At 41.2% G+C, this 27,514-nt stretch overlaps 1 protein-coding gene across 2 annotated transcripts; it reads left to right on the forward strand.

The window, feature by feature from the left end:
- Nucleotides 1–597: 597 nt before the first annotated feature.
- cbsa (cystathionine beta-synthase a) lies at nucleotides 598–27,514 on the forward strand. 2 transcript variants are annotated; one of them, XM_083632474.1, is made up of 16 exons: nucleotides 598–724; nucleotides 6,654–6,911; nucleotides 12,413–12,519; nucleotides 14,000–14,134; nucleotides 15,189–15,268; nucleotides 16,292–16,496; nucleotides 16,710–16,801; nucleotides 17,367–17,492; nucleotides 18,209–18,293; nucleotides 18,425–18,530; nucleotides 19,314–19,391; nucleotides 19,635–19,769; nucleotides 20,041–20,149; nucleotides 22,484–22,568; nucleotides 23,066–23,092; nucleotides 26,160–27,514. In XM_083632474.1, the coding sequence occupies exons 2-16, from the start codon at nucleotides 6,661–6,663 to the stop codon at nucleotides 26,288–26,290; spliced, it is 1,752 nt and encodes a 583-aa protein (XP_083488600.1). In that variant the 5' UTR covers nucleotides 598–724; nucleotides 6,654–6,660; the 3' UTR covers nucleotides 26,291–27,514. The 2 variants fall into 2 exon arrangements, with proteins under 2 accessions (XP_083488600.1, XP_083488601.1); XM_083632475.1 differs by lacking the exon at nucleotides 23,066–23,092.

Genomic DNA, 27,514 nt, shown 5'->3' on the forward strand with positions numbered 1-27,514 from the left:
TGACATTGATGCAATTGCCTTTAGCTTGATGACAATGCCCTTTGGAGTTTATCAAATGGATTTTTAAAGGGTTTCATAAACCAAAGACACTGGAGAAATTTCTCAACCCATAACAGTTCTGCAATATGTCAAATTAAGTGAATGAAAATTGGAGGTGTCAATGCTGAGAATATTTTGCCCCAATGGTATCAAAGGTAACTTTATGCTTTTGTGTTTTTCTCCTTCATTGCCCTACTTGAATTGCCCCATTTGTAAAAACAAATACAAAACAAAAAAACTCCTTTATAGCTTAGGTTTCCATAATCCATAAACCTCAAGGATTTGTCAAAAGTTTTGGATACAGTCCCAAGGTATTAGACAACATGTTACTGTCACATGCCTCAAAATCCCTGTTGGGGGGGGGGGGGGGGTGTTATGAACAGCTTAAACGGGTGGTATCTTAATAGTGTTTAGTGTTTGGAGTGTTTGACCAAAACCTTATGGAGAAATATCCCGTTCTCTGATTGGCCAAGGTGAACAAATTGACGCCCTCACTGCAGCCAATCATACCGGTCCCCAAAACTTTGCCCATTTCCTACCCAGTATCCATTGCTCAATGTGGCTAGTCATCATTAGTCATCAGGGAAAACTGCTTGCTTTCTCCCTAGTTAACACTACTCAAGTTTTGTTCCAGTGTTAGGATTTGGAGGCATCGCAGAGTTTTTGGAGACAGTGAAGTTATCAGGTGAGTAAAAACTGCCATGTGGCTGAATGTAAATGTAGACAAAAATACTAAAACACGTGGTCTTCGATATTTGGGTATTAACTAGTTTCCAGACGGCACTTGCTGCTGCGCGATGACATGTCAACTTGCGCAACTTTTTTAACGTCAGAAGACGTTAATGTTATCGATTTAAACTTGTGTTCTATCATTTGACAGCTAATTACTTGTGAACCTGTCTGCGTGTCAGACAGTACAGTACACTTTCAAAGCGTGAAGTTGGATCATCGTCACTTTCAAAGTGTCAACAAACATTTGTCTAAACTGGAAATTTGCGAGTTTATGTTTTCCGTCAGGTTTTTAAGCCTTGCCATAACGAAAAATAATTACAATATTCCCATTGAGACCGCTAACACGGAGTTGTTTACACTAACGCTAGTGTCTGTATCCTCTATGGTATTTTATTTTCCAGATGAGTTGAGTTACTCAATACCCCATAATATTCATATAGATCAGATATTATTACATGAGTGTTATTGGGCTTTATTCATGTATTATGTACAACTACAACTTCTGAAGGATGGTATAAGTTTAGTTTAGGTTAGTATTTTTTTTTTTTTTTTTAGAAAGAGAGAGAAAGAAGTTAGATCAAGAAGGGCCCAGATGGAGCCTGAACAGGTGTGTCTTTAGTCTTTTCCCGAAAGATCGGCAGTGATTATTTTACGTCAGTGATTCTTTTATGGGCCATGTGTTTGATATTATGCAGTTTAAGGTGGTCATGTCTGCAGTTTTACATTGTGTGTATGACCAGCATTCCTGCTGTTCACATTTGGCTCATCTTTTGTCATGGTTGAGTGAATAACTATAGCCTGCTATTCTGTCCTATAGATCTGATACTTTGTCTGAGCCTATAATAATTCTGGGAAGTGATGTGTGTGTTTGCAGGTTTTGACACACAGGAGGTGATGTGTGTGTTTGCAGGTTTTGACACACAGGAGGTGATGTGTGTGTTTGCAGGTTTTGACACACAGGAGGTGATGTGTGTGTTTGCAGGTTTTGACACACAGGAGGTGATGTGTGTGTTTGCAGGTTTTGACACACAGGAGGTGATGTGTGTGTTTGCAGGTTTTGACACACAGGAGGTGATGTGATGATTGCAGGTTTTGACACACAGGAGGTGATGTGTGTGTTTGCAGGTTTTGACACACAGGAGGTGATGTGTGTGTTTGCACGTTTTGACTCACAGGAGGTGATGTGTGTGTTTGCAGGTTTTGACACACAGGAGGTGATGTGTGTGTTTGCAGGTTTTGACACACAGGAGGTGATGTGTGTGTTTGCAGGTTTTAACACACAGGAGGTGATGTGTGTGTTTGCAGGTTTTGACACACAGGAGGTGATGTGATGATTGCAGGTTTTGACACACAGGAGGTGATGTGTGTTTGCAGGTTTTGACACACAGGAGGTGATGTGTGTGTTTGCACGTTTTGACTCACAGGAGGTGATGTGTGTGTTTGCAGGTTTTGACACACAGGAGGTGATGTGTGTGTTTGCAGGTTTTGACACACAGGAGGTGATGTGATGATTGCAGGTTTTGACACACAGGAGGTGATGTGTGTGTTTGCAGGTTTTGACACACAGGAAGTGATGTGTGTGTTTGCAGGTTTTGATACACAGGAGGTGATGTGTGTGTTTGCAGGTTTTGATACACAGGAGGTGATGTGATGATTGCAGGTTTTGACACACAGGAGGTGATGTGTGTTTGCAGGTTTTGACACACAGGAGGTGATGTGTGTGTTTGCAGGTTTTGACACACAGGAGGTGATGTGTGTGTTTGCAGGTTTTGACACACAGGAGGTGATGTGTGTGTTTGCAGGTTTTGACACACAGGAAGTGATGTGATGATTGCAGGTTTTGACACACAGGAGGTGATGTGTGTGTTTGCAGGTTTTGACACACAGGAAGTGATGTGATGATTGCAGGTTTTGACACACAGGAGGTGATGTGATGATTGCAGGTTTTGACACACAGGAGGTGATGTGTTTGCAGGTTTTGACACACAGGAGGTGATGTGATGATTGCAGGTTTTGACACACAGGAGGTGATGTGATGATTGCAGGTTTTGACACACAGGAGGTGATGTGTTTGCAGGTTTTCGGTAGCAGCAACAGCTGCTTGTTTTGAATCTATAAGAGGATAAACTGTGGTCAACCACCCAGTTAATCTTCTATTGATTCTTCTAGCAGTGATAGAAACGGAAACCTCGCCTACAGAAAGTCAAATGTCAGCCGACAGCAGCATCAAATCCAAGGGCGAAAGACATCACAGTAGAACTGGACACTGTTTGATTGACAGAGATGACCTCAGGGAAGTGCATATCAGATGGATTAACACTTTATTGGCAGAAATCCATAGCATACATGATAGAGAAGTGGTATCAGAGTGATGACAGCTATATGAAGATCTGTGAGTCTTTTTGACGATGAAAGCCTAAATTCATGCCGTTCTCAAAATACAATTGGAGTTTTCCCAGCTTTTATTTACTAGTACCTCACTGGTCTTAAAGGGATAGTTTGAAAATCTTTATGCAGGGTTGTATGGGCTACTTGCTGACAGTCAGTTTACTACATGCAGTAGAATGCAGCCAGCGCGCTCCCAGCAAACACGTCAAAAAAAACAAAACAAAAAAGAAACATAAAATGCTTTCATACTGCTCACCTTGCGTAAAGTCTCCACAATCCCTGAGATTCCAAGCTGACTTGAAAATATGTCATTTACACTCTGTTTTAGCTGTAGCCAGATGCTCAAAAAGGGGAGCAACTACTGTAGCCTGCTACAGTGAAGATTTCAGCTCAAAACAGGGTGTAAAATGACGTCCTTTCCAGTCAACTTGACATCACAGGGTTTGTGGAGACTTGGATTATGACAGGTAGCTTGTTGACTCTGTCCAGGTCAGAGTGAGAGGCCCATCGGAGCCGCTTGCCTTGATGTGTGTCCACTCATTAGTGAGGGTTCATCTGCTGCTGTTTTAGATGGATAATGGGGGGGGGGGGGGGCTAATGGATCCTGTGTGTATGTATGGAGAAGAATGTGTTACTTATTAAGTTGAGTAGAGTTCATAGAGTTTGTGTCAAGGTCTTGAGGGGCTGTAGGGTCCTTCTCATCTCTAATGTTGTCATCTTACAAGGTTCAAGTCTGACAACAGCAGTCTGTTCTCTTCTTGGAAAGATCTTTCTATATTAATTGTTTCATTCCAAAACATTCAATATATGAAATTCATCAGACAATATTGCAAAAGCACAAATCGTGAAAACATGAAGTTTGAAAAAAAAAAAAAAAAAAAAAAGAATGTGTGGATAACTCAATTTTTATAAAAAAAATAAATGTTTCTATCATCATAAACATTTTTAAATATACGAGTTAAGATTTGTAACTTAAGTAGTGATAGAAAAAATAAAATAAAGCTTGCACACTGCAAAGGCTCCAGTTTGTGTTTTATTTGACACCGGTGGGTTACGTTTCGGGCAGCATACCATTCCTTTATTTATGCTGAGCTTTATTTTTTCTATCATTCCTGCCTCAAGCTCTGCACCTGCCCTATACAGGTTTTGGATTGTGCGTGTCTCGCCTTTTTTCCATGACTTAAGTAGTGACCCTAAAATTTGATTTGATACTTTTATTGTCCACCATGGTGGAAATTTTTCTTTGGCTTCTCTTCCCATCAAGATACATTGTGCACAGTCAGCACACCATAAAACATAAAGACATAGAACATAAAACACACATGTACAAGTTAAGACATAGATAGTGCAAATAAACATATGATTCCAAATACAAACACCTAACTAAAAATGGCTTCCTACCTATCTAAAATACCAGTCATATACCTACCTACCTAAAATATTACAAATACAATACCTAACTAAAATGGCTTCCTAATTCCTAACTATCTAAAATACCAGTCATATAGGCTACTTTACATGATTTCCCCCATTGCATCCCCCCCCCCAAATCTGGACCATTGACTCGTAATGTGAACAACAAAAGAAACTTAGATCTGTCATTCCTTTACTTTTGTGTTCTCTTACATTTGGGCGCATAAGAATGGAAGGGTTCCTTCCACACCAAAAAACAACAACATATTACATAATTTATCATCAGCTCTTAAAAAGTGAAATAATTAGTTTTAATTTTGTATTATTGTTATTTGTATTATTAGTACAAAAGCGCTATATAAATATTATTATTAATAATAATAATACATACGTTTTATATAGCGCTTTTCTGGGGAACTCAAAGACGCTTTACAATACATAGAAAAGTAATCCAGTAAACAAACTAAATAACAAGAACAAATACAGATACAAAACAAATACAAATCAATAGATTGCAGAGATGGAATGGTGGTTAGAGGTAAAAGTCAGATATTGTAGGCTGTTTTAGATTATTGAGGGCTTTGTAGGTGATGACTCGTAAAGTTTGTTCCAGCAGGCTGGAGTGTTTTGTTTGTTTATTGGGTGCTACATAGTTGTGTGGCATCATGATAATGAAAGGAAGAGGGAGTGGTTTTGCAGGGAAGTAAGATCCACCTTCTTTCACATGGCCATATCTGCAGTGATGAGATGGTAGCCATAATGTGGTAATCCAGTGTTTCCCCTACCATTCTACAGGCCCCCGTCAGGCCAGGGTAGGGGGAAAGAAGAAGAAAAAAATATATATATATTATATATATATATATATATATATATGGGAGAGAGAGAGATCCCCCCCCCCTGCTCTCCCCAAAATTTAAATAAACCTTTATGGCATATTATTACAATACAACAATACTGGTGTTGACAGTGTTGATAGTAATAGAAGATGCCAAATCATTCAAAACAATAAGCATTTAGCTTTTAGGAGCATCGTGCCAGCGCTGTTCCAAAACGTGTCAACGTGTGTCGTTGCCTGGGAAACGCACATCCCATAATATACAACTGTTCGCATCGCATCCCATAATAGTATGATGATACTTGGGATGCCATTGCGAACATAGATGCGAACAGGTTAGCTAAAAGTTAAGCGTCGCCAGCGACGGCCCCCACCGACGGCCCCCACCGTTGCCGTCGTGGTACGTTTCAAAATACCTCCAGGCCTGAAATTTTTTCTAGGGGAAACACTGGGTATTCACAAAAAAAGATGGATGTAGTGAGTGTGATGTCACCTTCTTGAGGGCGTTTTGAAGCCAAAAGACTGGATTTACGATCGGCGCCATGTTGACATTTTTTGGAGCCAGCACAGCCAAATCAAGGCAGGGGGATGTCTGCAGAGCTGCAGCTCCGCCTGCTATTGTATAACTTAGCTTATGGTACTTACTGTCATTGTTCTCTCCTGACTACAACCTTGCGTTGTATTAAATCTCATATGTACTTCACTTTTGGTAAAAGCCAAATAGATTGTAATTGTATTATCCCAAAGCAACCTGTCAATCACTACAAAAACAACCCCATTTTATAACTGTTATATCGCATTAATGACACAATTATTTTTGAAAATCTCCATAAGGACATGCATTCGAAGAAGTTACATTAGCTACTGAGAGATCATTACCTCTTGTCGAACAACTATATTGACTTTATATTTTGAGTGAGAAGTTGTGCTGGACTGTGGTCCCATTGACTTGAATGGAGTTGGGGAGGTTGGAGGCTTTTTAGAGCCAGCGTCTAGTGGACGTTTAGAGGAACTGCCGCCTGCCGTGGTTTTGGCGACCACAATTCCCTCTGTTTTTATTTTTATTTTGGTGATATCTTTGGTGCTAAGCGGTCATTGCTGTTGGCAAATGTTAAATCTTTCATAAACTGGTTATCAGTTGAATCACCATTGTGTTATATCAATCGGGCATGGAGAGTAGCAAAACTTGTTTCTATGAAAACGTTGTGGATTCTAACCTTAACCCCGCTCCCTCTGGTTGTGCCAGGTGAGCCATGCCCTCAGTTCCCTCCTCCAAAGAGACCAAAGGCCCAGTGTGCCCGCACGCTGCCAAGCTGCACACCCACACCAAAGGGGTCGGCCAGCTGCCCGAGGCAGAGGAGCCTGAGGAGGGGGAGGGCCCCATCCAGCTGAACGCAAAGACCACCACTGTGGAGAGGAAGTGGATCAGACCTGACCTGCCCAGCCGATGCACATGGAGCCTGGAAGCCTCCAACGCCGACTCCCCCCATACGCACCCTCAGAAGTAAGACAGGGGGCGCTGTGTTCACATTTCTGTTCCTCTCCCTCCTGGACCTCAAACTTTTTCAGACCAACGACCACTTAAACCAATGAAAAAAACTCAGGGACCAGCTAACTCCCAAAACATCCCCAAAAACAATAGGCCTACTACTTCAACTGTAAATTACAAATTACAGGCTAATTAAATGACAAATAGCAGTACAATTTAATCAAATGTTTGGCTTCCCAGAATTATGAAAACAAGATAACGGATATACAAATTATATATGTAATTTATTTTAGTTAGTCCATTTACCTTTTTTTTTTTTTTTTTTTTACATTTATTTCTCCTGTTCAGTTCAAATATATTCAAAGTTCAAAGAAAGTTTTTTCAAGCTCAATAAATGCACAATGTTGCCAAAGTCAAATAGGCTATCTTTTGCCATCTTAAAGTTGCATTCAGTGATGTTTTTGTGTTCAAATAAGTGTTAAATGGCTCTATATTCTGACAGCAATTACTGAAATAGTGTTTGGTCAGTAACTTGGAACTCCCAGTAGGGCTGCACGATATGAGGAAAAGCTGCGATGTGCGATAACACTGTTCAATATTGCGATGACGATATGACCTGCGATAAATAAAAAAAATGCTATAAACAAAAATATTAATGGGTAGGGGTGCTCCGATCCGGCTAAGCCACGATCCGATCCGATTCCGATTCCTGGGGTCACGATCTGATTCCAGAATCGATTCTCGATTCCGATTCCTGGGGTCATGATCCGATTCCAGAATCGATTCTCGATTCCAACGATTCTCGATTCCAGAATCTAGAATCGATTCTCAATTATGTAGTTTTATATTGCAATAACACACAAACGTAAATCTAAGACAAAAAATGACAAATGTATTAATGCTGAACTTCAAATTCAACTTCTGAAGTATTACAGTGAGGGCCTAAATTCATTTTGCAATATGAGTGTGTTAATTTAAGCATACGTATCAGTAAGTGGCACGGGATTCTCAAAGCCTGTGTTGAGGGTCATACGAACAAAAATGCACTCTTGAAGCTAAAAAAAATCCAAAACCAACAAGTTAATTATTTACATTTTTACTTCAATGTAGAACAGTCATTTCTTACACATGAGATTACTTTTAGCGTTTTAGTCAAAACGATTATTGAAAGATATTCCATATTTCAGACTGAAATGTTATAACAGAAGTGGAGTATTGTTGGCCAGAATGACATGAACATTTGGACACTTATTCAGCGGGTATCTTGCATGTTGCGTACAGGTGCACTGTAATTTTTTTTTTTTTTTTTTTTTTTTTTTGCGATAACACGTGACTTTTGCGATGTGTTCATTGCGCATTTTCATATCGCGATGACGATGAAAATACGATTAATCGTGCAGCCCTAACTCCCAGCCACCCGCTGTACTCTGTCTCTCTCCTGTAGCCCTGCAGGCACAGTGGACGTATCTCCACAACCGTAAGTCGTAGAGAGTCAGGGGTGGTGACATGGATTCGGGGTGAAAAAATACATATAGTCCTTTACAGGCATCGTGATCTGACCTGAGTTTCCCAGAAAATGTAAACATTTCTCTGATTGGATAGTGGGAGGTAAAAAAAAAGGAAAAAAATATAAATCTACTCGCGGACCACTAGGGGGCGGTCCGCGGACCGCTGTTTGAGAAACACTGCCTAAGTGTTATCAAAGGTACACTTAAAGGATGGCTTTACTGATAATCAACCCACTTTGTATCATAGTTCATATAAAGGACCACAATGGAAATAAGTCTGTGACTTTATTGTGTCATCCTTGTCAGTTTTTAAAGCTATGAGCTACCTCATGCAGAATGCTGCTGAGAATGAGTGATGCCAAGCAGAGTAGGGATAGTGTGTGTGTGTGTGTGTGTGTGTGTGTGTGTGTGTGTGTGTGTGTGTGCGTGCGCGCATGTGCGTGCGTTTTGTGTGTGGTTGTTTTCTTTCCTGTCAAACAAGTTTTTTTGTTTTATTTTCTCTTATTTCCTCTCAGACATTTTGTCTTTCCTGTCAAACAAGCCCCCGTGTCTCTTTAAATGCAGGCTACATGATTGCCTGGCACTGGCACTCTTGTTTGTCCCTGTGGTTACAGGCAGACGTGCTTCAGAAATACACAGAAATGATCAGAAATAGCTATATCAGTCACTAGTCAAACTAGGCTACTAGTGCTAAGCTGTTTGTTAATGGGTCTGTTGATATGCAAATGCGACTAGCATAATGCTAAGTGGCCAGCCATTTTGGTAATGTGTTAAATCGTAGCCAATGTTTAGAATAGCCACTGATATGCCTGTTGGAATGTTGGTATGTGGTACACCCTACATAGATTTTGACCCCCACAAATACTGCCACATATTAATTTCAACTAGTTGACTGCAAACTCCTGCTTTAGTGCTTACAGTATATTATTATCTTGTCGGAATATTATTCCAGCCAATAAGTTAGGAAGTTCCCTTTTGATTTAATTTTACTTTTGTTTTGCCTACAAAGCAAAATGTTACTTTACTTGAAACTCCCCTGAAGTGATTTTGGAATTATTTATGCAAGCATAATTCTACCATATAGTAACCTGTATGCAGAATATATATAGTATATATAGGGAAACAATTATTTTTTCATCGCTGTAAAACCACAGAACGGTAAAGAATATATTGATGTGTGTAGTTCTTCATAGATCTAGTCTCTTCATTTTGATCTCAAAGTGCGCCAGTTTGATCAATTTTTACTTGAAACTGTACAAAATTTTCAAACACACAAAGTTGTCACTCAACCATCATGTTGTCACTCAACTGGAAATTATGTCAGGCAGTTGCTCGACTGTGATGTCATCAGGTAGTTGTGCTGTAGTCATTTAAGATGTAGTGACCTAAGAGGTCACCTGGAAGTGATGTCACTCCGGCAGTTGTGTGTGTGTTGAATGCATTTGCATTTGCTCAACTGTGATGTTTTGGGGGGTCACGGCTCAAAAAGGTTGAGAACCACTGATCTACAGCATCATCTAACAGCATGCTGCCTATGGGGTTTGTATGAAACAGTGTTGCATTGTTGCATTGGATCATGTCAAAGGGAGGAAGTTCTTTTGTCTGTTCTCACGTAAGAACAAATAAAAAGTGACAAAGATGCAGTGATATTTAATTGGCATCTGGGCCATGACAGGTCCTTGGCAGATTAAACAAAGACAACACAGAAACTTCACAGTGGCAGGAATCTTCAGGTGGTACTCCCACACGAAACCCTTTCAGCTGCCAGCTGGCTGCCATAGCAAAGAACTGAACTGTTACAGCATAAGGTGCACTACTTCTGGAATGTGACAGAAGTGTCAGTGACAGCCATTAAGAACAACATTATCTCTATCAGGCATGGAGCAGAGGCTAAAACAGAAACTAAACTTTTTGGGCGATATTGTTATGATAAGTCATAGAAAACATCACAGTAACAGGGAAAATTAAAATGTTTCGGGGCATTTTGGATAATTTCCAGTGCAAATTTAGCAATTGCAATAGCATTTTTATTTATTCAGGGACCAGGAGGCAATTTGATGTTTCACATGCTTGTGCAGTGTAGGCTCACTCTCCTCAATAAAAACAAATCACACCCGGGTGTTGAAGTTCAGAGAGTATGAGTGTACTCTCTGAAAATACCTTGAAAGTGTTATCATTTATATGGTCCCCCCCCTCAGTTGACTTTATAGCATCGTCTGATTTTTCTTTCCGACCAAATGTACAGTAGAGCACATTTCAATTGAAAACTCTCCTCCTTGTACTACCGTGGCTCCTTTTTCCTCTGATAGCCTGCTGGAACCTCCTGTAATTGGTCAGAAAATCCGAACCATCCAAAAAATATTTTCACGCTACAAATGAACCGAACCATGGTCCAGTTTGATCCGGACAGAGACATCCACCTCTCTTCATCGGGCCAAGATTTGGCTGTTTGCGAGAGGTTGGATTGGAGGGTGGTTTTGTATCAAAATGGAAAGTCCGGACCAAACAAGGTAGATGTGCAAGCCCCCTAACAGTGATGTTATTCCTAATTAAGGTCAGGCCTGGCCTCATGCAGAATGCTGCTGAGAATGAGTGATGCCAAGCAGAGTAGGGATAGTGTGTGTGTGTGTGTGTGTGTGTGTGTGTGTGTGTGTGTGTGTGTGTGTGTGTGTGTGTGTGTGTGTGTGTGTGTGTGTGTGTGTGTGTGTGTGTGTGTGTGTGTGTGTGTGTGTGTGTGTGTGTGCGTGCGTGCGCGCGCGCGCGCGCGTGTGCGTGCGTTTTGTGTGTGGTTGTTTTCTTTCCTGTCAAACAAGTTTTTTTGTTTTATTTTCTCTTATTTCCTCTCAGACATTTTGTCTTTCCTGTCAAACAAGCCCCCGTGTCTCTTTAAATGCAGGCTACATGATTGCCTGGCACTGGCACTCTTGTTTGTCCCTGTGGTTACAGGCAGACGTGCTTCAGAAATACACAGAAATGATCAGAGATAGCTATATCAGTCACTAGTCAAACTAGGCTACTAGTGCTAAGCTGTTTGTTAATGGGTCTGTTGATATGCAAATGCACACTAGCATAATGCTAAGTGGCCAGCCATTTTGGTAATGTGTTAAATCGTAGCCAATGTTTAGAATAGCCACTGATATGCCTGTTGGAGTGTTGCTTGCCATGTGTGAAGGTTAGCTTTATTCATGGTTGCCGTACAGTTTATAAAGTTAATTCCTTTAACTTCTTTGGTACCTCATTAACCTCAAGTCACTCTTAGATTATTGTTTTATTGATTTTGTGTGGAGGTGGAGAACAGAGAAGAAGCTGTATCTGCTAAGAAGTACACACAGAAGAAGAATCTTCTTCTTCTTCTTCTTCTTCTTCTTCTTCTTCTTCTTCTTCTTCTTCTTCTTCTTCTTCTTCTTCTTCTTCTTCTTCTTCTTCTTCTTCTTCTTCTTCTTCTTCTTCTTCTTCTTCTTTGGGGGCTGAGCCCACCCAAAGGTGTCATCCAAAACCGCCCCTGCGTCACGCTGATTCGTCCTATACCCACACCCAGAAGTAACTGATTACATGTCATCTTGTTTGAATAATTTCTTGAATAGTAACTTTCTTGATAATTGTGGAGTGATCTCCCTTTTAAGGTACCTGTACAGACACTTGTTTAGGAAGATTCCACATTCCGGTTGTTACATTAGAAGATTCCTCAAAACCAGTTAAAGTGGAATTACTTCAATCACTTTTTTTGCCTTTATTTGACCAGGTAGTCACTTGAGATCAATGATCTCTTTTTCGAGCGAGACCTGGCCAAAATGGCAGCATTTAAAACAAACAACAAGACATAAGCACAGACAAGAACATAAAAGGCAATGTGGCATGAGGGAATACATTTGAGCTGGAGCAGACAGACATATCAGAAAGGAGTTTCTATATCCAGAAAGCAGTCTATTATATGGATCTACCCTCTACAGTGCTCTTGATTCCATTTGTTTTTGCTGAAGTATACTATACATGTCTTTCTCTCTGCAGAACTCCTGTCCCAAACATCCTTCCAAACATCCTGCGTAGGATTGGGGACACTCCCTTGGTACGCATCAACAAGATCCCAAAGGTGTTCGGCCTCAAATGTGAAATATGTGAGTCACCCAAATTTCAAGCCATGACATTCTCATATTGGAAGGTGTGACTAGATTGAATGACTCATTCTCATATTGGAAGGTGTGACTAGATTGAATGATTCATTCTCATATTGGAAGGTGTGACTAGATTGAATGATTCATTCTCATATTGGAAGGTGTGACTAGATTGAATGACTCATTCTCATATTGGAAGGTGTGACTAGATTGAATGATTCATTCTCATATTGGAAGGTGTGACTAGATTGAATGACTCATTCTCATATTGGAAGGTGTGACTAGATTGAATGACTCATTCTCATATTGGAAGGTGTGACTAGATTGAATGATTCATTCTCATATTGGAAGGTGTGACTAGATTGAATGATTCATTCTCATATTGGAAGGTGTGAATAGATTGAATGATTCATTCTCATATTGGAAGGTGTGACTAGATTGAATGATTCATTCTCATATTGGAAGGTGTGACTAGATTGAATGATTCATTCTCATATTGGAAGGTGTGAATAGATTGAATGATTAATTCTCATATTGGAAGGTGTGACTAGATTGAATGATTAATTCTCATATTGGAAGGTGTGAATAGATTGAATGATTAATTATCATATTGGAAGGTGTGACTAGATTGAATGACTCATTGCTTTTTTAAACATCATTGTGACGATCCGGGTCTCAAAATAGAATCAGGCTCGCGTCTAAAAAACCCAAACCCGCCACAACAACAACAGAACGTCTTTGCACAGGAATTATCAAACAAGAAGTTAACAAAACGGGAGCAGCTTACCTCGGACAGGTTGGGACGATGACAGATAGACAGCCTTGGCTTCAATGGACAGCCCAGTCGGTGGTGTGGAGGCCAGAAACCGGCAGCCTCCGCTCATAAGACGCTACTTGAACATAAGTATCACACACACACACTGACACCCATACGTGAAAACGGAGGGAAGGCTCTAGAGACCAGCCGTGACAGAGCATCCGTGGCTTCCTCAAACTAACACTGGGAGAGAGACCATGCGCACCTGAAATGCCATGTCATATAACTATCATAAGCCACTCCCACTTCCTGTCTGATAATCTGATGCAAAGACGTAAATTGCTATATCATAAATCACTCAACAAAGTAAACAAGGGGTCCCTGACAATCACATCTCAATCACATATCACCCTGTGACATTATGAAAATGTTGTGTACCAGAGTGAAATGCCTTCAATAAATCACCATGTAAACATAGCCTGTGTTCTGATGACAGTGTTTCAGTAGCCAGTACTACAGATTGAGTAACATTTTACTATAGTTCAGAAAGTATAGTTTATTTTGTCTGGGATTACAATTCGCACAGATGAAGCAGGGTTAGGGCTGATTGCATCTCTTTGTCTCTCTGAGTCAACTGGGTTGAAATGACTTGAAATGTAACTAAATGTATCTAAAACAAACCCTTAAGGATGTTCTAATGTGTTTGTATTTTATGTGTGTGCATAGTGGCAAAGTGTGAATTCTTCAATGCCGGCGGCAGTGTCAAGGACAGGATCAGTTTGCGGATGGTGGAGGACGCAGAGAGAGCTGGGCTCCTCAAGCCTGGAGACACCATTATCGAGCCCACCTCTGGAAACACAGGTAAAAGAAAACTGTTTGTGTTTGTGCTGCTAAGGTGAGGGGATGCCCACAGTCTCAGACTTTGAAAACCCCTGACATAGTTCATTCAATCTGGTGTGTCCAAACTTTTGACCGGTTATTGTAGGTATGTGCAGGTGTGGGGAAATGTGTTCAAAGGTGAGTTATGATCAGCAGTAGATTAAAAAATGTGTTTGTGTTTGTGCATCTAATACCTAAAATACACTACAAGAGTTTCCCTCCGATTTTATATAGGATTTCCAGTTGGGCTCAGTCTGTCTTTGTTGACTGTAGTCTGCAGTTGTAATGCAAATTAGTAGCAAAATCTGTTAGTGTATTATGGTTACAGATTTCTAATCCTCAAGTGTAAACATATGCATACATTTATATATGCAAACATTTGCATATAAACCTGTTTTAAATTAGTAATGTAACATTGGCGCTTTTATTTTGAAACTAAAATGATGTCTAGCTTCCGTATGGTTAGTGTAAGCTATTTTTATGAAGGTGCTATATAATTTCTTTACGTTCTAGACAGCTATGCACCGGAGGCTCTTATGTTAAAGACAGGAAACGGAAGTGTGTGTGGTTGTTGTCGGGGCACTTGACGCTATGTTATGCTAGACGCGGATGGGAAATAAAGCTGGCGTCTCATGCTGAGATTGTTCAAGAGTGGAGTTGCCTCCGTTTATTGGCTTTTATATCAAAGTATAGGCACAGCCTAACGCTCGGCTACAGTTAGTATGATCACGTCAGTTTGCTGGTTATTTGTGTTGTGGGTTCAAGACGATACCGTCTTATAACTTGAAAGACGTGAGTTTGCTGGGCGCACAGTCGGGTAGTGTATTTTGATCTGTGATTCCAGTTGTGTAATTTATTTCAGTGAGTTTTTCAGTTGTGATAAAAAGTCTTAATGAACCAGTCGTGTAGTGTAAACTCCCAGTCTTTTCATAATCACAGTTAAGATTTCAAATCGGCTAGTGTATTTCCTACATAAGGTGAGTTATGATCAGCAGTGGATTTTTAAAACGTGTCTGTGTTTGAATGCTTGTTTTAGGTATTGGATTGGCCCTAGCTGCAGCTGTAAAAGGCTATCGCTGCATCATCGTCATGCCTGAGAAAATGAGCATGGAGAAGGTCAGTTCCTCTGTTGTTTCTTTCCACCAGGTGTAGATTATTGGGGAAATCCCACAGTGAGAAGAACCAGTTCTAACACAGAATACTAAACAAAAGTAAAAGTGTTTTACGCTTCAGGGAACACTAGAATCAGAATCACTTTTATTGCCACAGTAGGTAATCAGATTACATACACGGAATTTGACTTAGTGTAGGTATGCAGCATAGTGTCAGATAGTCAGACAAAAAATATAGAAAGATAAAATCACACAAAAAAATCTAAACTGCAGTCTAATGTATACCACACACACACACACGAATCAGAAGATAGCTTTAAAGTGACATATGATGGGAGGGGTTGTAGGTTCATGTCAGAGGTGGGGTTCTGGCATGTTGTTGAGCCAGCTGTGGGGGGGGGGTAGATTCCTTAATGGGGACTTTCGAGCCTTGTTGACTGCAGATGGAAGTTGGGAAGAAGCTGTTCTTGAGATGAGAGGTTTTGGTCTTGACAGACCTCAGTCTCTTGCCAAGGGGGAGCACTTTAAAGAGTCCATGTCCTGGGTGGGAGGGGTCGGGCCATGATTTTACGAGACCGCTTCAGCGTCCTGGCAGTGTGCAGCTCCTGAAGGGATGGCAGGCTGAATCCGATCACCGATCCGATAGAAATGTGTTGTTCACTTCAAAATGTCACCGAAGTAAGATTTTTACATGTAACCTGTAACACAGTAACCTGTTCAACATGGCGGTAAGCCTGCGATCTTAATGCCATTAGGTTTCTGCAAGTATGAGCTGAGTAATTGGAGTATGAATGGAACGGGGTTATTCTGAGCCAGTTTGATGCTTCAATGCACTGACCCAAAACCAGTAAACTTGACTAACTAACTTCCCCTTAATTGCTAAAGACAGTTATACGTATAGAACTTCTATAAAACATGAAAAATATAGGCCTCATAATTTAAAGCAAAATATCTCTAAGTGTCGATCTTTTTTTTTAGGCGTAAGCGGTTTAAAAGTGCTAATATGTCATGGTAAACATTTCCCTAGGTGGATGTCTTGAGAGCTCTTGGAGCCGAGATCGTCCGTACACCCACCAGCGCTCGCTTCGACTCACCGGAGTCTCACGTGGGCGTGGCCTGGCGCCTTAAGAACGAGATCCCCAACTCGCACATCCTGGACCAGTACCGCAACCCGAGCAACCCCCTGGCTCACTACGACACCACGGCTGAGGAGATACTGGAGCAGTGTGACGGTGAGGAGTTTGTTTCCCCACGGCAACGTGTTACTGTACATTCAGGTTGTTGTTTGAGCATTTATATAAACTGGGAGTTGAGGAAAATTTTGTTTTTTATCCCTATGGCAGCAGGTGCTCTATTGATCGTAATCGTTGATCGTAATCGATTTGCCTCTCTCCTAAATTCAAGTCAAATATTTTCCACTGTAAACTCATCTACCCTCCTCACAGGTAAAGTGGACATGCTGGTGGCAGGAGCGGGCACAGGCGGCACCATCAGCGGAGTTGCCCGCAAACTGAAAGAGCGTTGCCCCAACATCAAGGCAAGTCAAACTGAAAGAGCTTTGCCCCAACATCAAGGCAAGTCAAACTGAAAGAGCTTTGCCCCAACATCAAGGCAAGTCAAACTGAAAGAGCGTTGCCCCAACATCAAGGCAAGTCAAACTGAAAGAGCGTTGCCCCAACATCAAGGCAAGTCAAACTGAAAGAGCGTTGCCCCAACATCAAGGCAAGTCAAACTGAAAGAGCGTTGCCCCAACATCAAGGCAAGTCGGCTCTCTGTCCAGGAGTCAGATGGAACAAATCTCCCCTTTCTACTTCTGAACTTCTGCTGAGATGTGAAAGGAATACTAAATAGGCTATATGTATATTTGCCAAAACACAAGGGTTTCCCCACATGGGACAATACAATGTGCCGGGAAGACAAAACCAACAGAGGAAAGTTTTTGAATAAGTGAATTTACCAGACACTTCTATTTTAAACTGCACACATCTTCTCAAACTCAAACAGGGTAAACCTGAATAGTTGCAAATACAAAGTGGAATGGCAAGCAGCAGTTGATATCTGTGCTGCTCTTTGTTTATAAATGGCATGTTTGTTGTGTGCAGATTGTTGGTGTCGACCCAGAAGGCTCCATCCTGGCTGAGCCTGAGGAGCTGAACAGGACCGATAAGACCCAGTACGAAGTGGAGGGCATCGGCTACGACTTCATACCCACCGTGCTCGACAGATCAGTGAGTTGGACTCTTGTTTTCTTTTTCTTTTTTTACTTCCCTTTTTATTGTGTCTCTCAATCCCCCCCCCCAGCTTGATTTCACTTCCAAAGTGCCTTATTTGCATCAAATACTGAGGAATTCAAATATCAAATAATGGACTGATTTCGGATGGCAACCATGACTACGTGACAAAAAACTACAACAAATGGTTCAATAACATCATAGGAATCAATGACTAAATCATTAGACAGATTTATCAAAGAACATACAATATGCTTTTTTTTTTACTGCAAGTATGGCAAACATTTTATTTCTCTTAGAGTATTTTTCCATTTGGGGAAAGCTTTTCATAATGAATACATCATATTTTAGGAAGATGAGCTTCTCTCATATCCTGCTGTTCTGTCTCCACCTCTCTTCAGCCTATCTTCCCTGTTTGTACATGACGGTCTTTTTCCATGGCCAGGCTTGTCAAGGATTTTCTCAGTTCTTTATCGGTCACCAGGCCATCTGTCGTCTTGTCTGTTGACAGTCAAACATATTTCTGTGTTTGCATGTGCTCTTGTGGCCCCGACCTGCACTGTTCTTTCTCTCACTGACTGACACACGCACACACACACACACACACACGCACACGCACACGCACACGCACACGCACACGCACACACACACACACACACACACACACACACACACACTCACTGCTGTATAATATGTTTATTGTATCTCTCCAGGTGATAGACACCTGGTACAAGTCCAACGATGAGGACTCCTTCAACATGTCTCGTATGCTGATCAGAGAAGAGGGCCTGCTGTGTGGTAAGTCATCTCTGTAAGGGTATGAAGTGGATTCTGCGCATTTCTAATGGTCTGATGCGTGTGCGTGCGAGCGAGTGTGTGAGTGAGTGAGTGAGTGGGACCTGACCACCTCCTGTCACTGCCCTCTGCAGGAGGCAGCTCTGGGACTGCCATGGCAGCGGCGGTGAAGGTCGCCAAAGACCTGAAGGAGGGCCAGCGCTGTGTGGTGATCCTGCCAGATTCCATCCGCAACTACATGTGAGAAACCCTACACAGGCAATGACCAGACAATGCTGTTCTCTGATTTAAAAAGGAAAAAGTTAAATAAGCCACTACACACATTATCATGCTGTGTAATTCAAAGTAAAATAAACAAGGCTAGGTCGGAACCTAGCATATGGCCAGCGCGATAAAGCATTCACGAGCATCGGCACTCAAATCGGCACGTAAATTGGACTGGACAAAGCCAGATATAGGTCCCGCTTGCGCTGACCAAAAATATATAATGGTTAGAGTCCATCCCCATTGTCGAAAGTGTGCAGATGTTAAAGATTAATGGGTTACAAAGTTTTATTCAAATAGGAATAGTTGTTGATATTCACACAATCTTTCATAGTTAGAGAAAATCCCTCTGTTATTATCTGTTGTGTCCATCTGTCTTTGCATCCATAGATGATGCATTTTGGCCAGTTTATATATGAATTGTATATCTCCGTTCTAATAGTATGTGCAGGAAGTTGCTGTATGTGATTAGTCTTCAGGGGTTTTAAAACATTTTAAATTGTGGCAAAGTCCCATCTGGTGACCTTGAAAGATAATGGCCTTTAAATTTAAGTTTACCATTTTTTGTAACTTTCATTATAGCTCCTCCATCTGGCCAGTTAAGGTAAACTTTCTTAGCCTGATACATTTTGGTTGACCTCACTATTTGGTTTGATTTATCTAAAAATGCAGCCGGCACCATTTGCTGCTTATAATTTTTACAGTACAATTTTGATCAGATCAATAAGATAGAGTAAATCTGCCTCTATCTCCCTCAAGGTCCAAGTTCCTGAGTGACAAGTGGATGTTCCAGAAAGGCTTCCTGAGGGAGGAGGACATCATGGTCACCAAACCTTGGTGTGTGTGTGTGTGGGGGGGGGGGGGGGGGTGGTTTGGTGGTGTGGTGTGGGTGGCGGCAGGGGAAGGCACTATATATTTATATTTATGTATATATATATTTATATATAGGTTTATATATATATATATATATATATATTTATTCCTCAATGAGTGCAAGTGCACATGTCTCTTGCATGTATGTGTGTATGCATGAATATGTGTGTATGCATGTTACAAATGCCCCCCATCTCTCTCTGTCAGGTGGTGGAACCTGAGGCTGCAGGGTCTGAACCTGTCGGCACCCCTCACCGTCCTGCCCACTGTCTCCTGTCAGAAGACCATCAAGATCCTCAAGGAGAAAGGCTTCGACCAGGCACCTGTGGTGGACGAGGCAGGGTGGGTGTTCTGCTGTAGAAATCACTAGTTTCAACCTGTCTGCTGTAGAGATCCATTTCATCCATTTGAGATGGTAAAAGCAGGAAGTAAAGCAGGTGTACCCAATAACATTAATTTTGGTTCCATTCCATTTAGGTGTTCCAGTGCTGGGGCCCTCGTTAATGTTATTGGTTACACCTGCTTTATTTCCTGCTTTACCACCTCAAAAGTTTTGCTGTGAAAAGATCCTATTGCAACAACTATGACATCTCTCTCTCCCTTGTGTGTGCAGGCTAATCCTGGGCATGGTGACCTTAGGGAACATGCTGGCGTCTGTGCTGGCGGGGAAGGTGAAGCTGTCAGACCCCGTCAGCAAGGTGCTATACAAGCAGTTCAAACAGGTCAGGCACTAACTTACACTCTTGAATACAATGAAAGATGTGAAAAGTGTGTGTGTGTGTGTGTGTGTGTGTGTGTGTGTGTGTGTGTGTGTGTGTGTGTGTGTGTGTGTGTGTGTGTGTGTGTGTGCGTGTGCGTGTGTATTTTTGTTTTCAAATATCCTATGGCTCGGGGTAAGAATAATGTTCTTCATATTTTGCAAATAAATGCAATTAAAGGTTGAATTTAATTTAATTTAATACTCATACTGGACCCTGATTGATTGTGTCATACAGTGTAGTGCAATAGTGTTAAATATTAGTTATTTAGTTATCTGGTTTACTCAAATGGAGTAAATGACCAATATTTAACACTACTGCACAAAAAATACAAAACCAAGAGTGGCCGTAATGTGCAGTATGTAACTTACAGTATTGCTGTATATTTTGACGTTAATATTGATTACCGTAATATACATTTCAGGGCTTGCCCGGGACAAGTGGAAGAGACATTAATTTACTTGCCCCACTGGACAAGTGAAAAGTCCAGTGTTTCCCACACATAGACTTTACTTCGGTGGGCTGCCCAGGTATATTAACAGCCACCCAAGTATATTTGGCGACCTATTTTAGCATTTTTTTTTATTCTGCTTTGTGAAACATGACACTGAATTTATCAGCAGAACTGAGTGAATTGTGAAAATTCTATTTGATGTTATGCAGAGTTTTGCACCCCCGCCGCCAAACGCATCCCCACCTCACGGGAGCATATTGTAATGATTTATACAGAAACCTAACTGTTTAAAAATTATATAATTGTTTGGGTAGACGTGACGTCCCTGTTTTTAAGTTAAAACAGCCCAAATAAACAGCCAAAATATGGTGGTGATGCAATTAAAAACGGGGAAGCATAACTCGTCACAACAACAGGCGCAAACGCAGATTAGAGGCGTGCCAAATCATTTATGCACGGCGCAAACGGGATTTGGGCGGTGTTAACCACCAGAATTATTCACAGGTGTGGCCTGGCAACGCCTGGGCGTTACAATCAAACCAGATTCCCGTCTTGCACTCCCTGTACAGTTTGCGTGAGGCATGCTGTAATTCTCCCCATGCGTAATTTGGATAGGTGTAGGCCTATTACGGTATATATTATTCATATCTCATAACGACACCATCACATCATATACCTGTTAAAAACATCTGTTTTGATGCAATTCGGGTTAATTTGTTGACTGGGGTGGGACAATACAAACATGTTTGCAGCGGGTAAACGGCAGACAAAAGAAAAGATTGGAAGATTTACAGTGGACTCAATTAACAGTCTCGTAACGACTCGTGCCGAGGACAGAGAGAGATGGAGAGAGCTTGTGACAGATCAGCTGTGGTGCCAACGACCCTCCGGGTTATGGGATAGCAGTAGGTGAATAGCCTATTGCAAGTAGGCTACAATGTACAAGTTTTCTCAATGCATTTACCATAACCCCTCCTTGCGATGTGATAAAAGTTTCCCAGTGAATTATAGTTGAGTGCCTCACCGAATAATCTTCTGGTTACCCAATTTTAGCAGCATAATTTGATGTCCTGGTGTGGCACGTCTGTGCGTAATGACGTTTCTGCGCTGCGCAGCACGGAGATTATGGTGCCATCAAGCGCAGCGAGTGTTTTGGCGCCTAAGAGCGCAGCTAAGAGGTGCTTTTCAAAGCTCTTAGCGCAAAGTAATTGCGCGCTGCTGATGATAGGATAATGCCATCTATCCCCACATTTTAGCGCTGAAACGCCTGCTTTGGCATGTGGCATGCCTATGCCCACGCTGAAGAAGGCCTGCTGGCTGAAACGTTCGTTGTTGTGGTCTTGATGATGGAATAAAACCCAAAAAGGACATTCACTGAGTGCTGGCATTTCTTCGTTTTGACTATTACTTTTGTGCCGTGCACCTGGATTATTTTGCTAATTTGGTGAGTGTGCTCACTACCTCTTGCGAGCTATGCTAGCAAGGAGTGTGTTTGGATGCCTATGCCCAGTACAATTATAACAGGCATGTGCTTGTGCCCGCCCCCAATTTGCATTGCGTGCGTCGTTAAACGAGCGCAAACGCTAAATTACTGCTTTTGCTAAGATAGGGCCCAAAGTCTTCAACTGTTTCCTACTGTCAGGAAAAAACCTCCTTTGCAAACAAAATGAAGCAAGTAAATTAATATTGTCAAATTACTCCTTTTTAGCCGGACAATTGACTTTTGTGCCTGGACAAGGTTAATTTACTTGTCTGAAGGACAAGTGCCTCAGAAAGTTATTTTAAAAAGTATTTACTCTCCCTTCTCCCTCACGCTCTGCACACACTCTTATTCTCCTTCTCAGATCCGTCTTACTGATAACCTGGGGAAGTTGTCCCGCATCCTGGAGACTGACCACTTTGCCCTGGTGGTACATGAACAGATCCAATGTAAGTGCCTTCCCCTGCCGCCACACACACACACACACACACACACACACACACACACACACACACACACACACCCACACACACGTTAGGGCTGCTCGATTGTAGCAAAAATCATAATCACGATTATTTTGACTGATATTGAGATCACGATTATTTAATGTGATTACTCATTGACTTTGGCAACATCATGCATTTATTGAACTTTAAAAAAGTATTTTCACTACTGGATTTCTTTGAGCTTTAAATATAAATGAAATTAAAAAATAAATTAATTAATGAAAGTAAAATAAAACAAGATTAATAAATAGTCCAACTAAAATAGAATATATATATATATATATATATATAATAGTTTTATCTCGATTATCTTGTTTTCATAATTGTGGGAAGTCAAAATTGTAATTGAAATTAAATTGTGATTAATTGCGCAGCCCTAACACCTACATGTCCTTAATTGACGTGTTCTCTTCATCCTGAGCTCTATCTTCTACCCATAGTATCACCTGATAAGGAGGACACAAACGGTAAGTAATTGTTAAATGAAATATCGAAGATCAGGGGTAAAGCAAATCACTTCATGTCATCAGGCCAAAATAGTTTCAATAAGTCAAGTCTAAATGCTGAGATGAATGCAAAATCAACCATGATAATCTAAGAGACAGCTTTCTCATGTCGCTTTTTTGCACTTGATAAAAAAATGTGCACCCATGTCTGCGGAAATCTCAGCACACAGACTGACTTACTGAAGTCATTCTGCCCTGACTACATGGAGGCTGTTCCTTTTACTATGAGGTGTCATTTAAAGGGACAGGACACCCTAAAATCACTTTCAACGCATATATCCTGCTCATAACCTTGGCATAGCACTGCATAAAGTTTCCTAGATTTTGTCCGGGGAAATCCAAGCTTTTGTATTGTCAACTAGAAGTTCAAGTGCTGTCTTCCTTGCTTCTCACACCCACTTCTTCAGGATTATTCAAAATCGTGTGGAGAAAGGCTAAGGCAGGGGTGCCCAATAGGTAGATTGTGATCTACCGGTAGATCTCGGGGCATCAATAAGTTAGCCTGGGTAAACCCAGCCTCCACATGACCTCTATCTAGATAGAGGTCACGTGGAGGCTGGGTTTACCCAGGCTATCAATAAGTAGCTCGCCAAAGAAATCCAAAATATATATGTTTTTTTATTTTTAATGCATAATCTAAATCCCACTCATGTAGAGCTAACTCAGTATCTTTAACATTATAACATTATTAAATGTTAAATAAATAATATAATACTGTTAAAATCTGCTAAATATGTACTTGGGGGGGACAAGGGGAAAAGAAGTAGCTTGCGACTCGTCTTATTTTTTGTAAGTAGCTCTCATCCCAAAAAAGTTTGGGCACCCCTGGAAGGCTAAAGCTCTTTTCAGACCAGATGCAAAGAATTTGTGTGAATAAATTCAATAAATTCGCACATCAATGAATCTGTTGATTTCGGATGCTGATAAAAACACGGCAACCAATAAAATATAGTGTAGGCATCAACAGTGGTGGAGTGAGGACTAGATATGGTGGTAATATTTGTCTGTCTGCGTATTGGTAACCGTAGACCTAGGACGCAAGTTGCACCTACAAACTTGATCAGAGGGAAATCAATGTATCGATTATGAAATTACACCAAGTGCCTCACTCTGCAGTTATAAAACGCTATATTAGCTCCATCATCCCACTCAAATGACAAACCAGAGCTGTCCGGTTGGGCGGTGGTAGAGAGCCTGAGGATAGGGGCTGTGATACGGTTACCATTCTCCGACCTGCTGCCATCTGCCTTCTTCAGTTTCATTAACCAAATCACCGCTGCTGCTCAGCCACTGCTACCCGTCACAACATTGCAGACTTTTAACTTCCGATGGAACGCATGGAGCACGATTATTCGTGTCGCTCTTGATGTGAAAGGTTTGAATGTGAAAGTCCTTCAACGAATACTCTGCGTTTTTTTTTTCCGTCCTTGGCCTGGAAAGACCTCAAGTCTGTATGCTGCTATTTACAACAGATACCAAACATCAAGAAAAAATGGGAAAGGGGTTCTTGGGTACATTTTTATTCATGACATTATTGTCCCTATCTTGAACAGCTTGCATTGGGTGGGCAGATTCAGGGTCTAGCTCAAGGACACAAGACTGCTGCTGGACAGTGCCTGTTGTTGAACCCGTGACATGGCCATGCCCATATTCTTTCAGAGAGCATTGGTCTAGTGGAGTGGACCGCTGCCATACACACGAGTATCAAAGTCCAGGTTCAAAGCCAGGTCGCACACAGCGAAGTCTGCAGGAGTATTTGTCAGCTGTGTGCACAAACAAACAAGAGTACTCTGCTGGTTGACCAACACCTGTGAATATTGTGTAACGGCTTTTCACCCGCAAAGTTTGACATTGCCCATGCCACATTTATGATTAAGGTCTAAATTGAATGTTAACCAGCAGTCAAATGCAGGCTAAATTTGGCTTTAGCTGGTAAGTTTTGGCTTTTTGACGTGGTAATCCGTAAGATCCTTGTTGCCGTCCACAGCAGGCTTTGTCTGTCCCCTCAAAAGTAGACCAATCACAGCTCACTCTGGTACATGCCAGACGCCTTATTATGGATCCCACATCCTTTCTAGGTAAGACCCACCCTACTCTGCTTCTGAAAGCCCTACTCTGCCTCTGATTTACTTACCCTGATATTCTTAACCCTAACCAAACCAATCATCACTCCTCATGCCTAAACCCAACCTACTTGTGCCTAAACGCAACCCAATCAGAGGCAGAGTAGGGCGGGTTTTACCTAAACAGGACATGGGATCCATAACAACGCATACATGATGACATCATGAAACGGACACTTAACAGGATCCCACAAATAATTGTGAAATCGCAACGTTGGTCCACAGCGCAAACGTGCCCATCGAGTCGGCTCGGTGCTCCTGCGACTCGTGGCTATTGGCCCGGTAGTGGCCCGACTATGTTCCCATATTCTATATTCTACTGTATATGTTGGGAGCACTGACAACTTTCAGTCAAACTTTGGAGCGACTTCAGTGTGTACCCACGTTAGAAGCTAACGCTTTGTTCACAAACTGCACACCTAGTAACTTGCTCTATCCATAGCTAAAGATTGCACAGGGAAGCCACGCTGTTATTAGTCTCTGTGTTTTGTATTGTCTTTTATTTTGGTGATAGCTACGAGCTCATTGCTGTGGTGTTTCGGGCATCACCTGTCACTCAAACAGTGTGGGCGTAGCTTGGTTTTTCTGTTGTTTATTAAGTTTGAGTTCGTGTGGGTGGTGCTCTCCTCCTCTGCTCAGCCATGGTGGCTATTGCTGCTCATGCTAACTACCCGGATCATCTTCTGTTTATAACAAACAACCTTTCCTGAAATCAGCAATACATAACCTGACACTTATATGAAAATGTCCTGGATGATTATTTTAAATATAGAATTTCATTCTGCAACGCTTTTTGCAAAAAGGGATAGAAAGGTTCATGCACTTACAATACTCTGCAATGCACCTGCTTCCCTTCTCGTGTTCATCTCTCCATCATACTCTCTTTCTCTCCATCCTTCCTCTAGACTTGACGGACGGCTCGCCCAGTCTGAAGCAGATGGTTTTCGGTGTGGTGACGGCCATCGACCTCCTCAACTTCGTCACGGCCCGGGAAAAGAGAGAGCGCTCCATGTCCGAGAGCACAGATGACTTCTGAGTTTGACCTGCAGAATGACACACAGACAGTACATGCCTGTGCATTTCTTCACTCATGAATACACAAGGACAAGTTTTAATAGTGCCTTGGCCAAACAAATTTCATTTTTTGGTTTTTGTTTGTTTGAGGTATGTTCCGTTTCCCCCCACTTAAAATAATGTATACAATTTGGAGCCGTCTACAACAGGGTTTGTCTGTATTACAAGAGGGTTTGTCTGTATGTCTGATTGTCCCCACAAAAGTAAACCAATCACAGCTCTTATGTGCATGACATCATAAAACAGAAACTTAACAGGATCTCACAAATAGGCTAATTGGTCCACAGTGCAAACGCAACCACAGAAAAACATGTAAACACTGTGAATTTTAATAAGTAATGTCTTAATTTATTTAAAAACATTTGGGAAATGGCTATAAATCATAGATTTACTGCATTGTTTCCTCTCAATATGAACATTTTGGCTGATACCGATAACCGATATTAACATTGCTGTTATTTTGCTCATCGGACCGATACCGATATAAAAAAATATATTAAAAAAAATTACAAAATCTTACATTGGCCGGGCGATACCGATATGATTGCCAATATATCGTGCATCCCTACCATATTCCATGTTTTATATTATGGCAGGACTGCCAACTTTCAGGAATGCTTTGGAGTGACATTTTAGTATGTGCCCACGTGTGAAACTAATACTTGGCTCACAAACTGCAGACATATCCATAGCTAAAGATTGCACAGGGAAGCCACATTAGACTCTGTCTTGTTTTATTAATTTTTTGGGGGAGAGGCTTTGATTGAAGTCTATAGGTAAAAACAAGATATTTTCAGCTCAGTCGACTTTTGATTACTTGTGTTTTAAAGTTTGTTATTGCTTATTGTGCCTATATAAATTATATTATGGTAAAACAAATGTCAGTTTTTAACCCGTAGAAAGCTTTCCTCTTTTGTATTTGACTCTTGATTATCTTAAAAGTTGTGGTGTTATGTTTATTAATCTGATAAGTGCATCATTGTTTGACTGTAGCTCTACTTTCTGACTTGTGTAATGATGGAACTTCAGAAATTATTAGAGATGGGATATTATAATGGTGATTTATCAAGGTTAGAGAGGCTGACATGTATATAAATATACTGTATATTGTCTTTACATTGTTGCTCAGTGTATGCTGTCTTTTCTTTGTGTATGCGTATACGTAATAATAAATACATATACTTTA

Source organism: Poromitra crassiceps (assembly GCF_964638095.1).
Source record: "Poromitra crassiceps genome assembly, chromosome: 3".
Lineage (NCBI taxonomy): Eukaryota > Metazoa > Chordata > Actinopteri > Beryciformes > Melamphaidae > Poromitra > Poromitra crassiceps.

Bases quoted from the DNA above. Each gene is read 5' to 3' on its own strand.
- cbsa (XM_083632474.1), top strand. From the start codon at position 6,661: ATGCCCTCAGTTCCCTCCTCCAAAGAGACCAAAGGCCCAGTGTGCCCG. The intron at 14,135-15,188 runs GTAAAAGAAAAC...TGCTTGTTTTAG, and splicing joins GCCCACCTCTGGAAACACAG to GTATTGGATTGGCCCTAGCT. The intron at 19,392-19,634 runs GTGTGTGTGTGT...TCTCTCTGTCAG, and splicing joins ATCATGGTCACCAAACCTTG to GTGGTGGAACCTGAGGCTGC.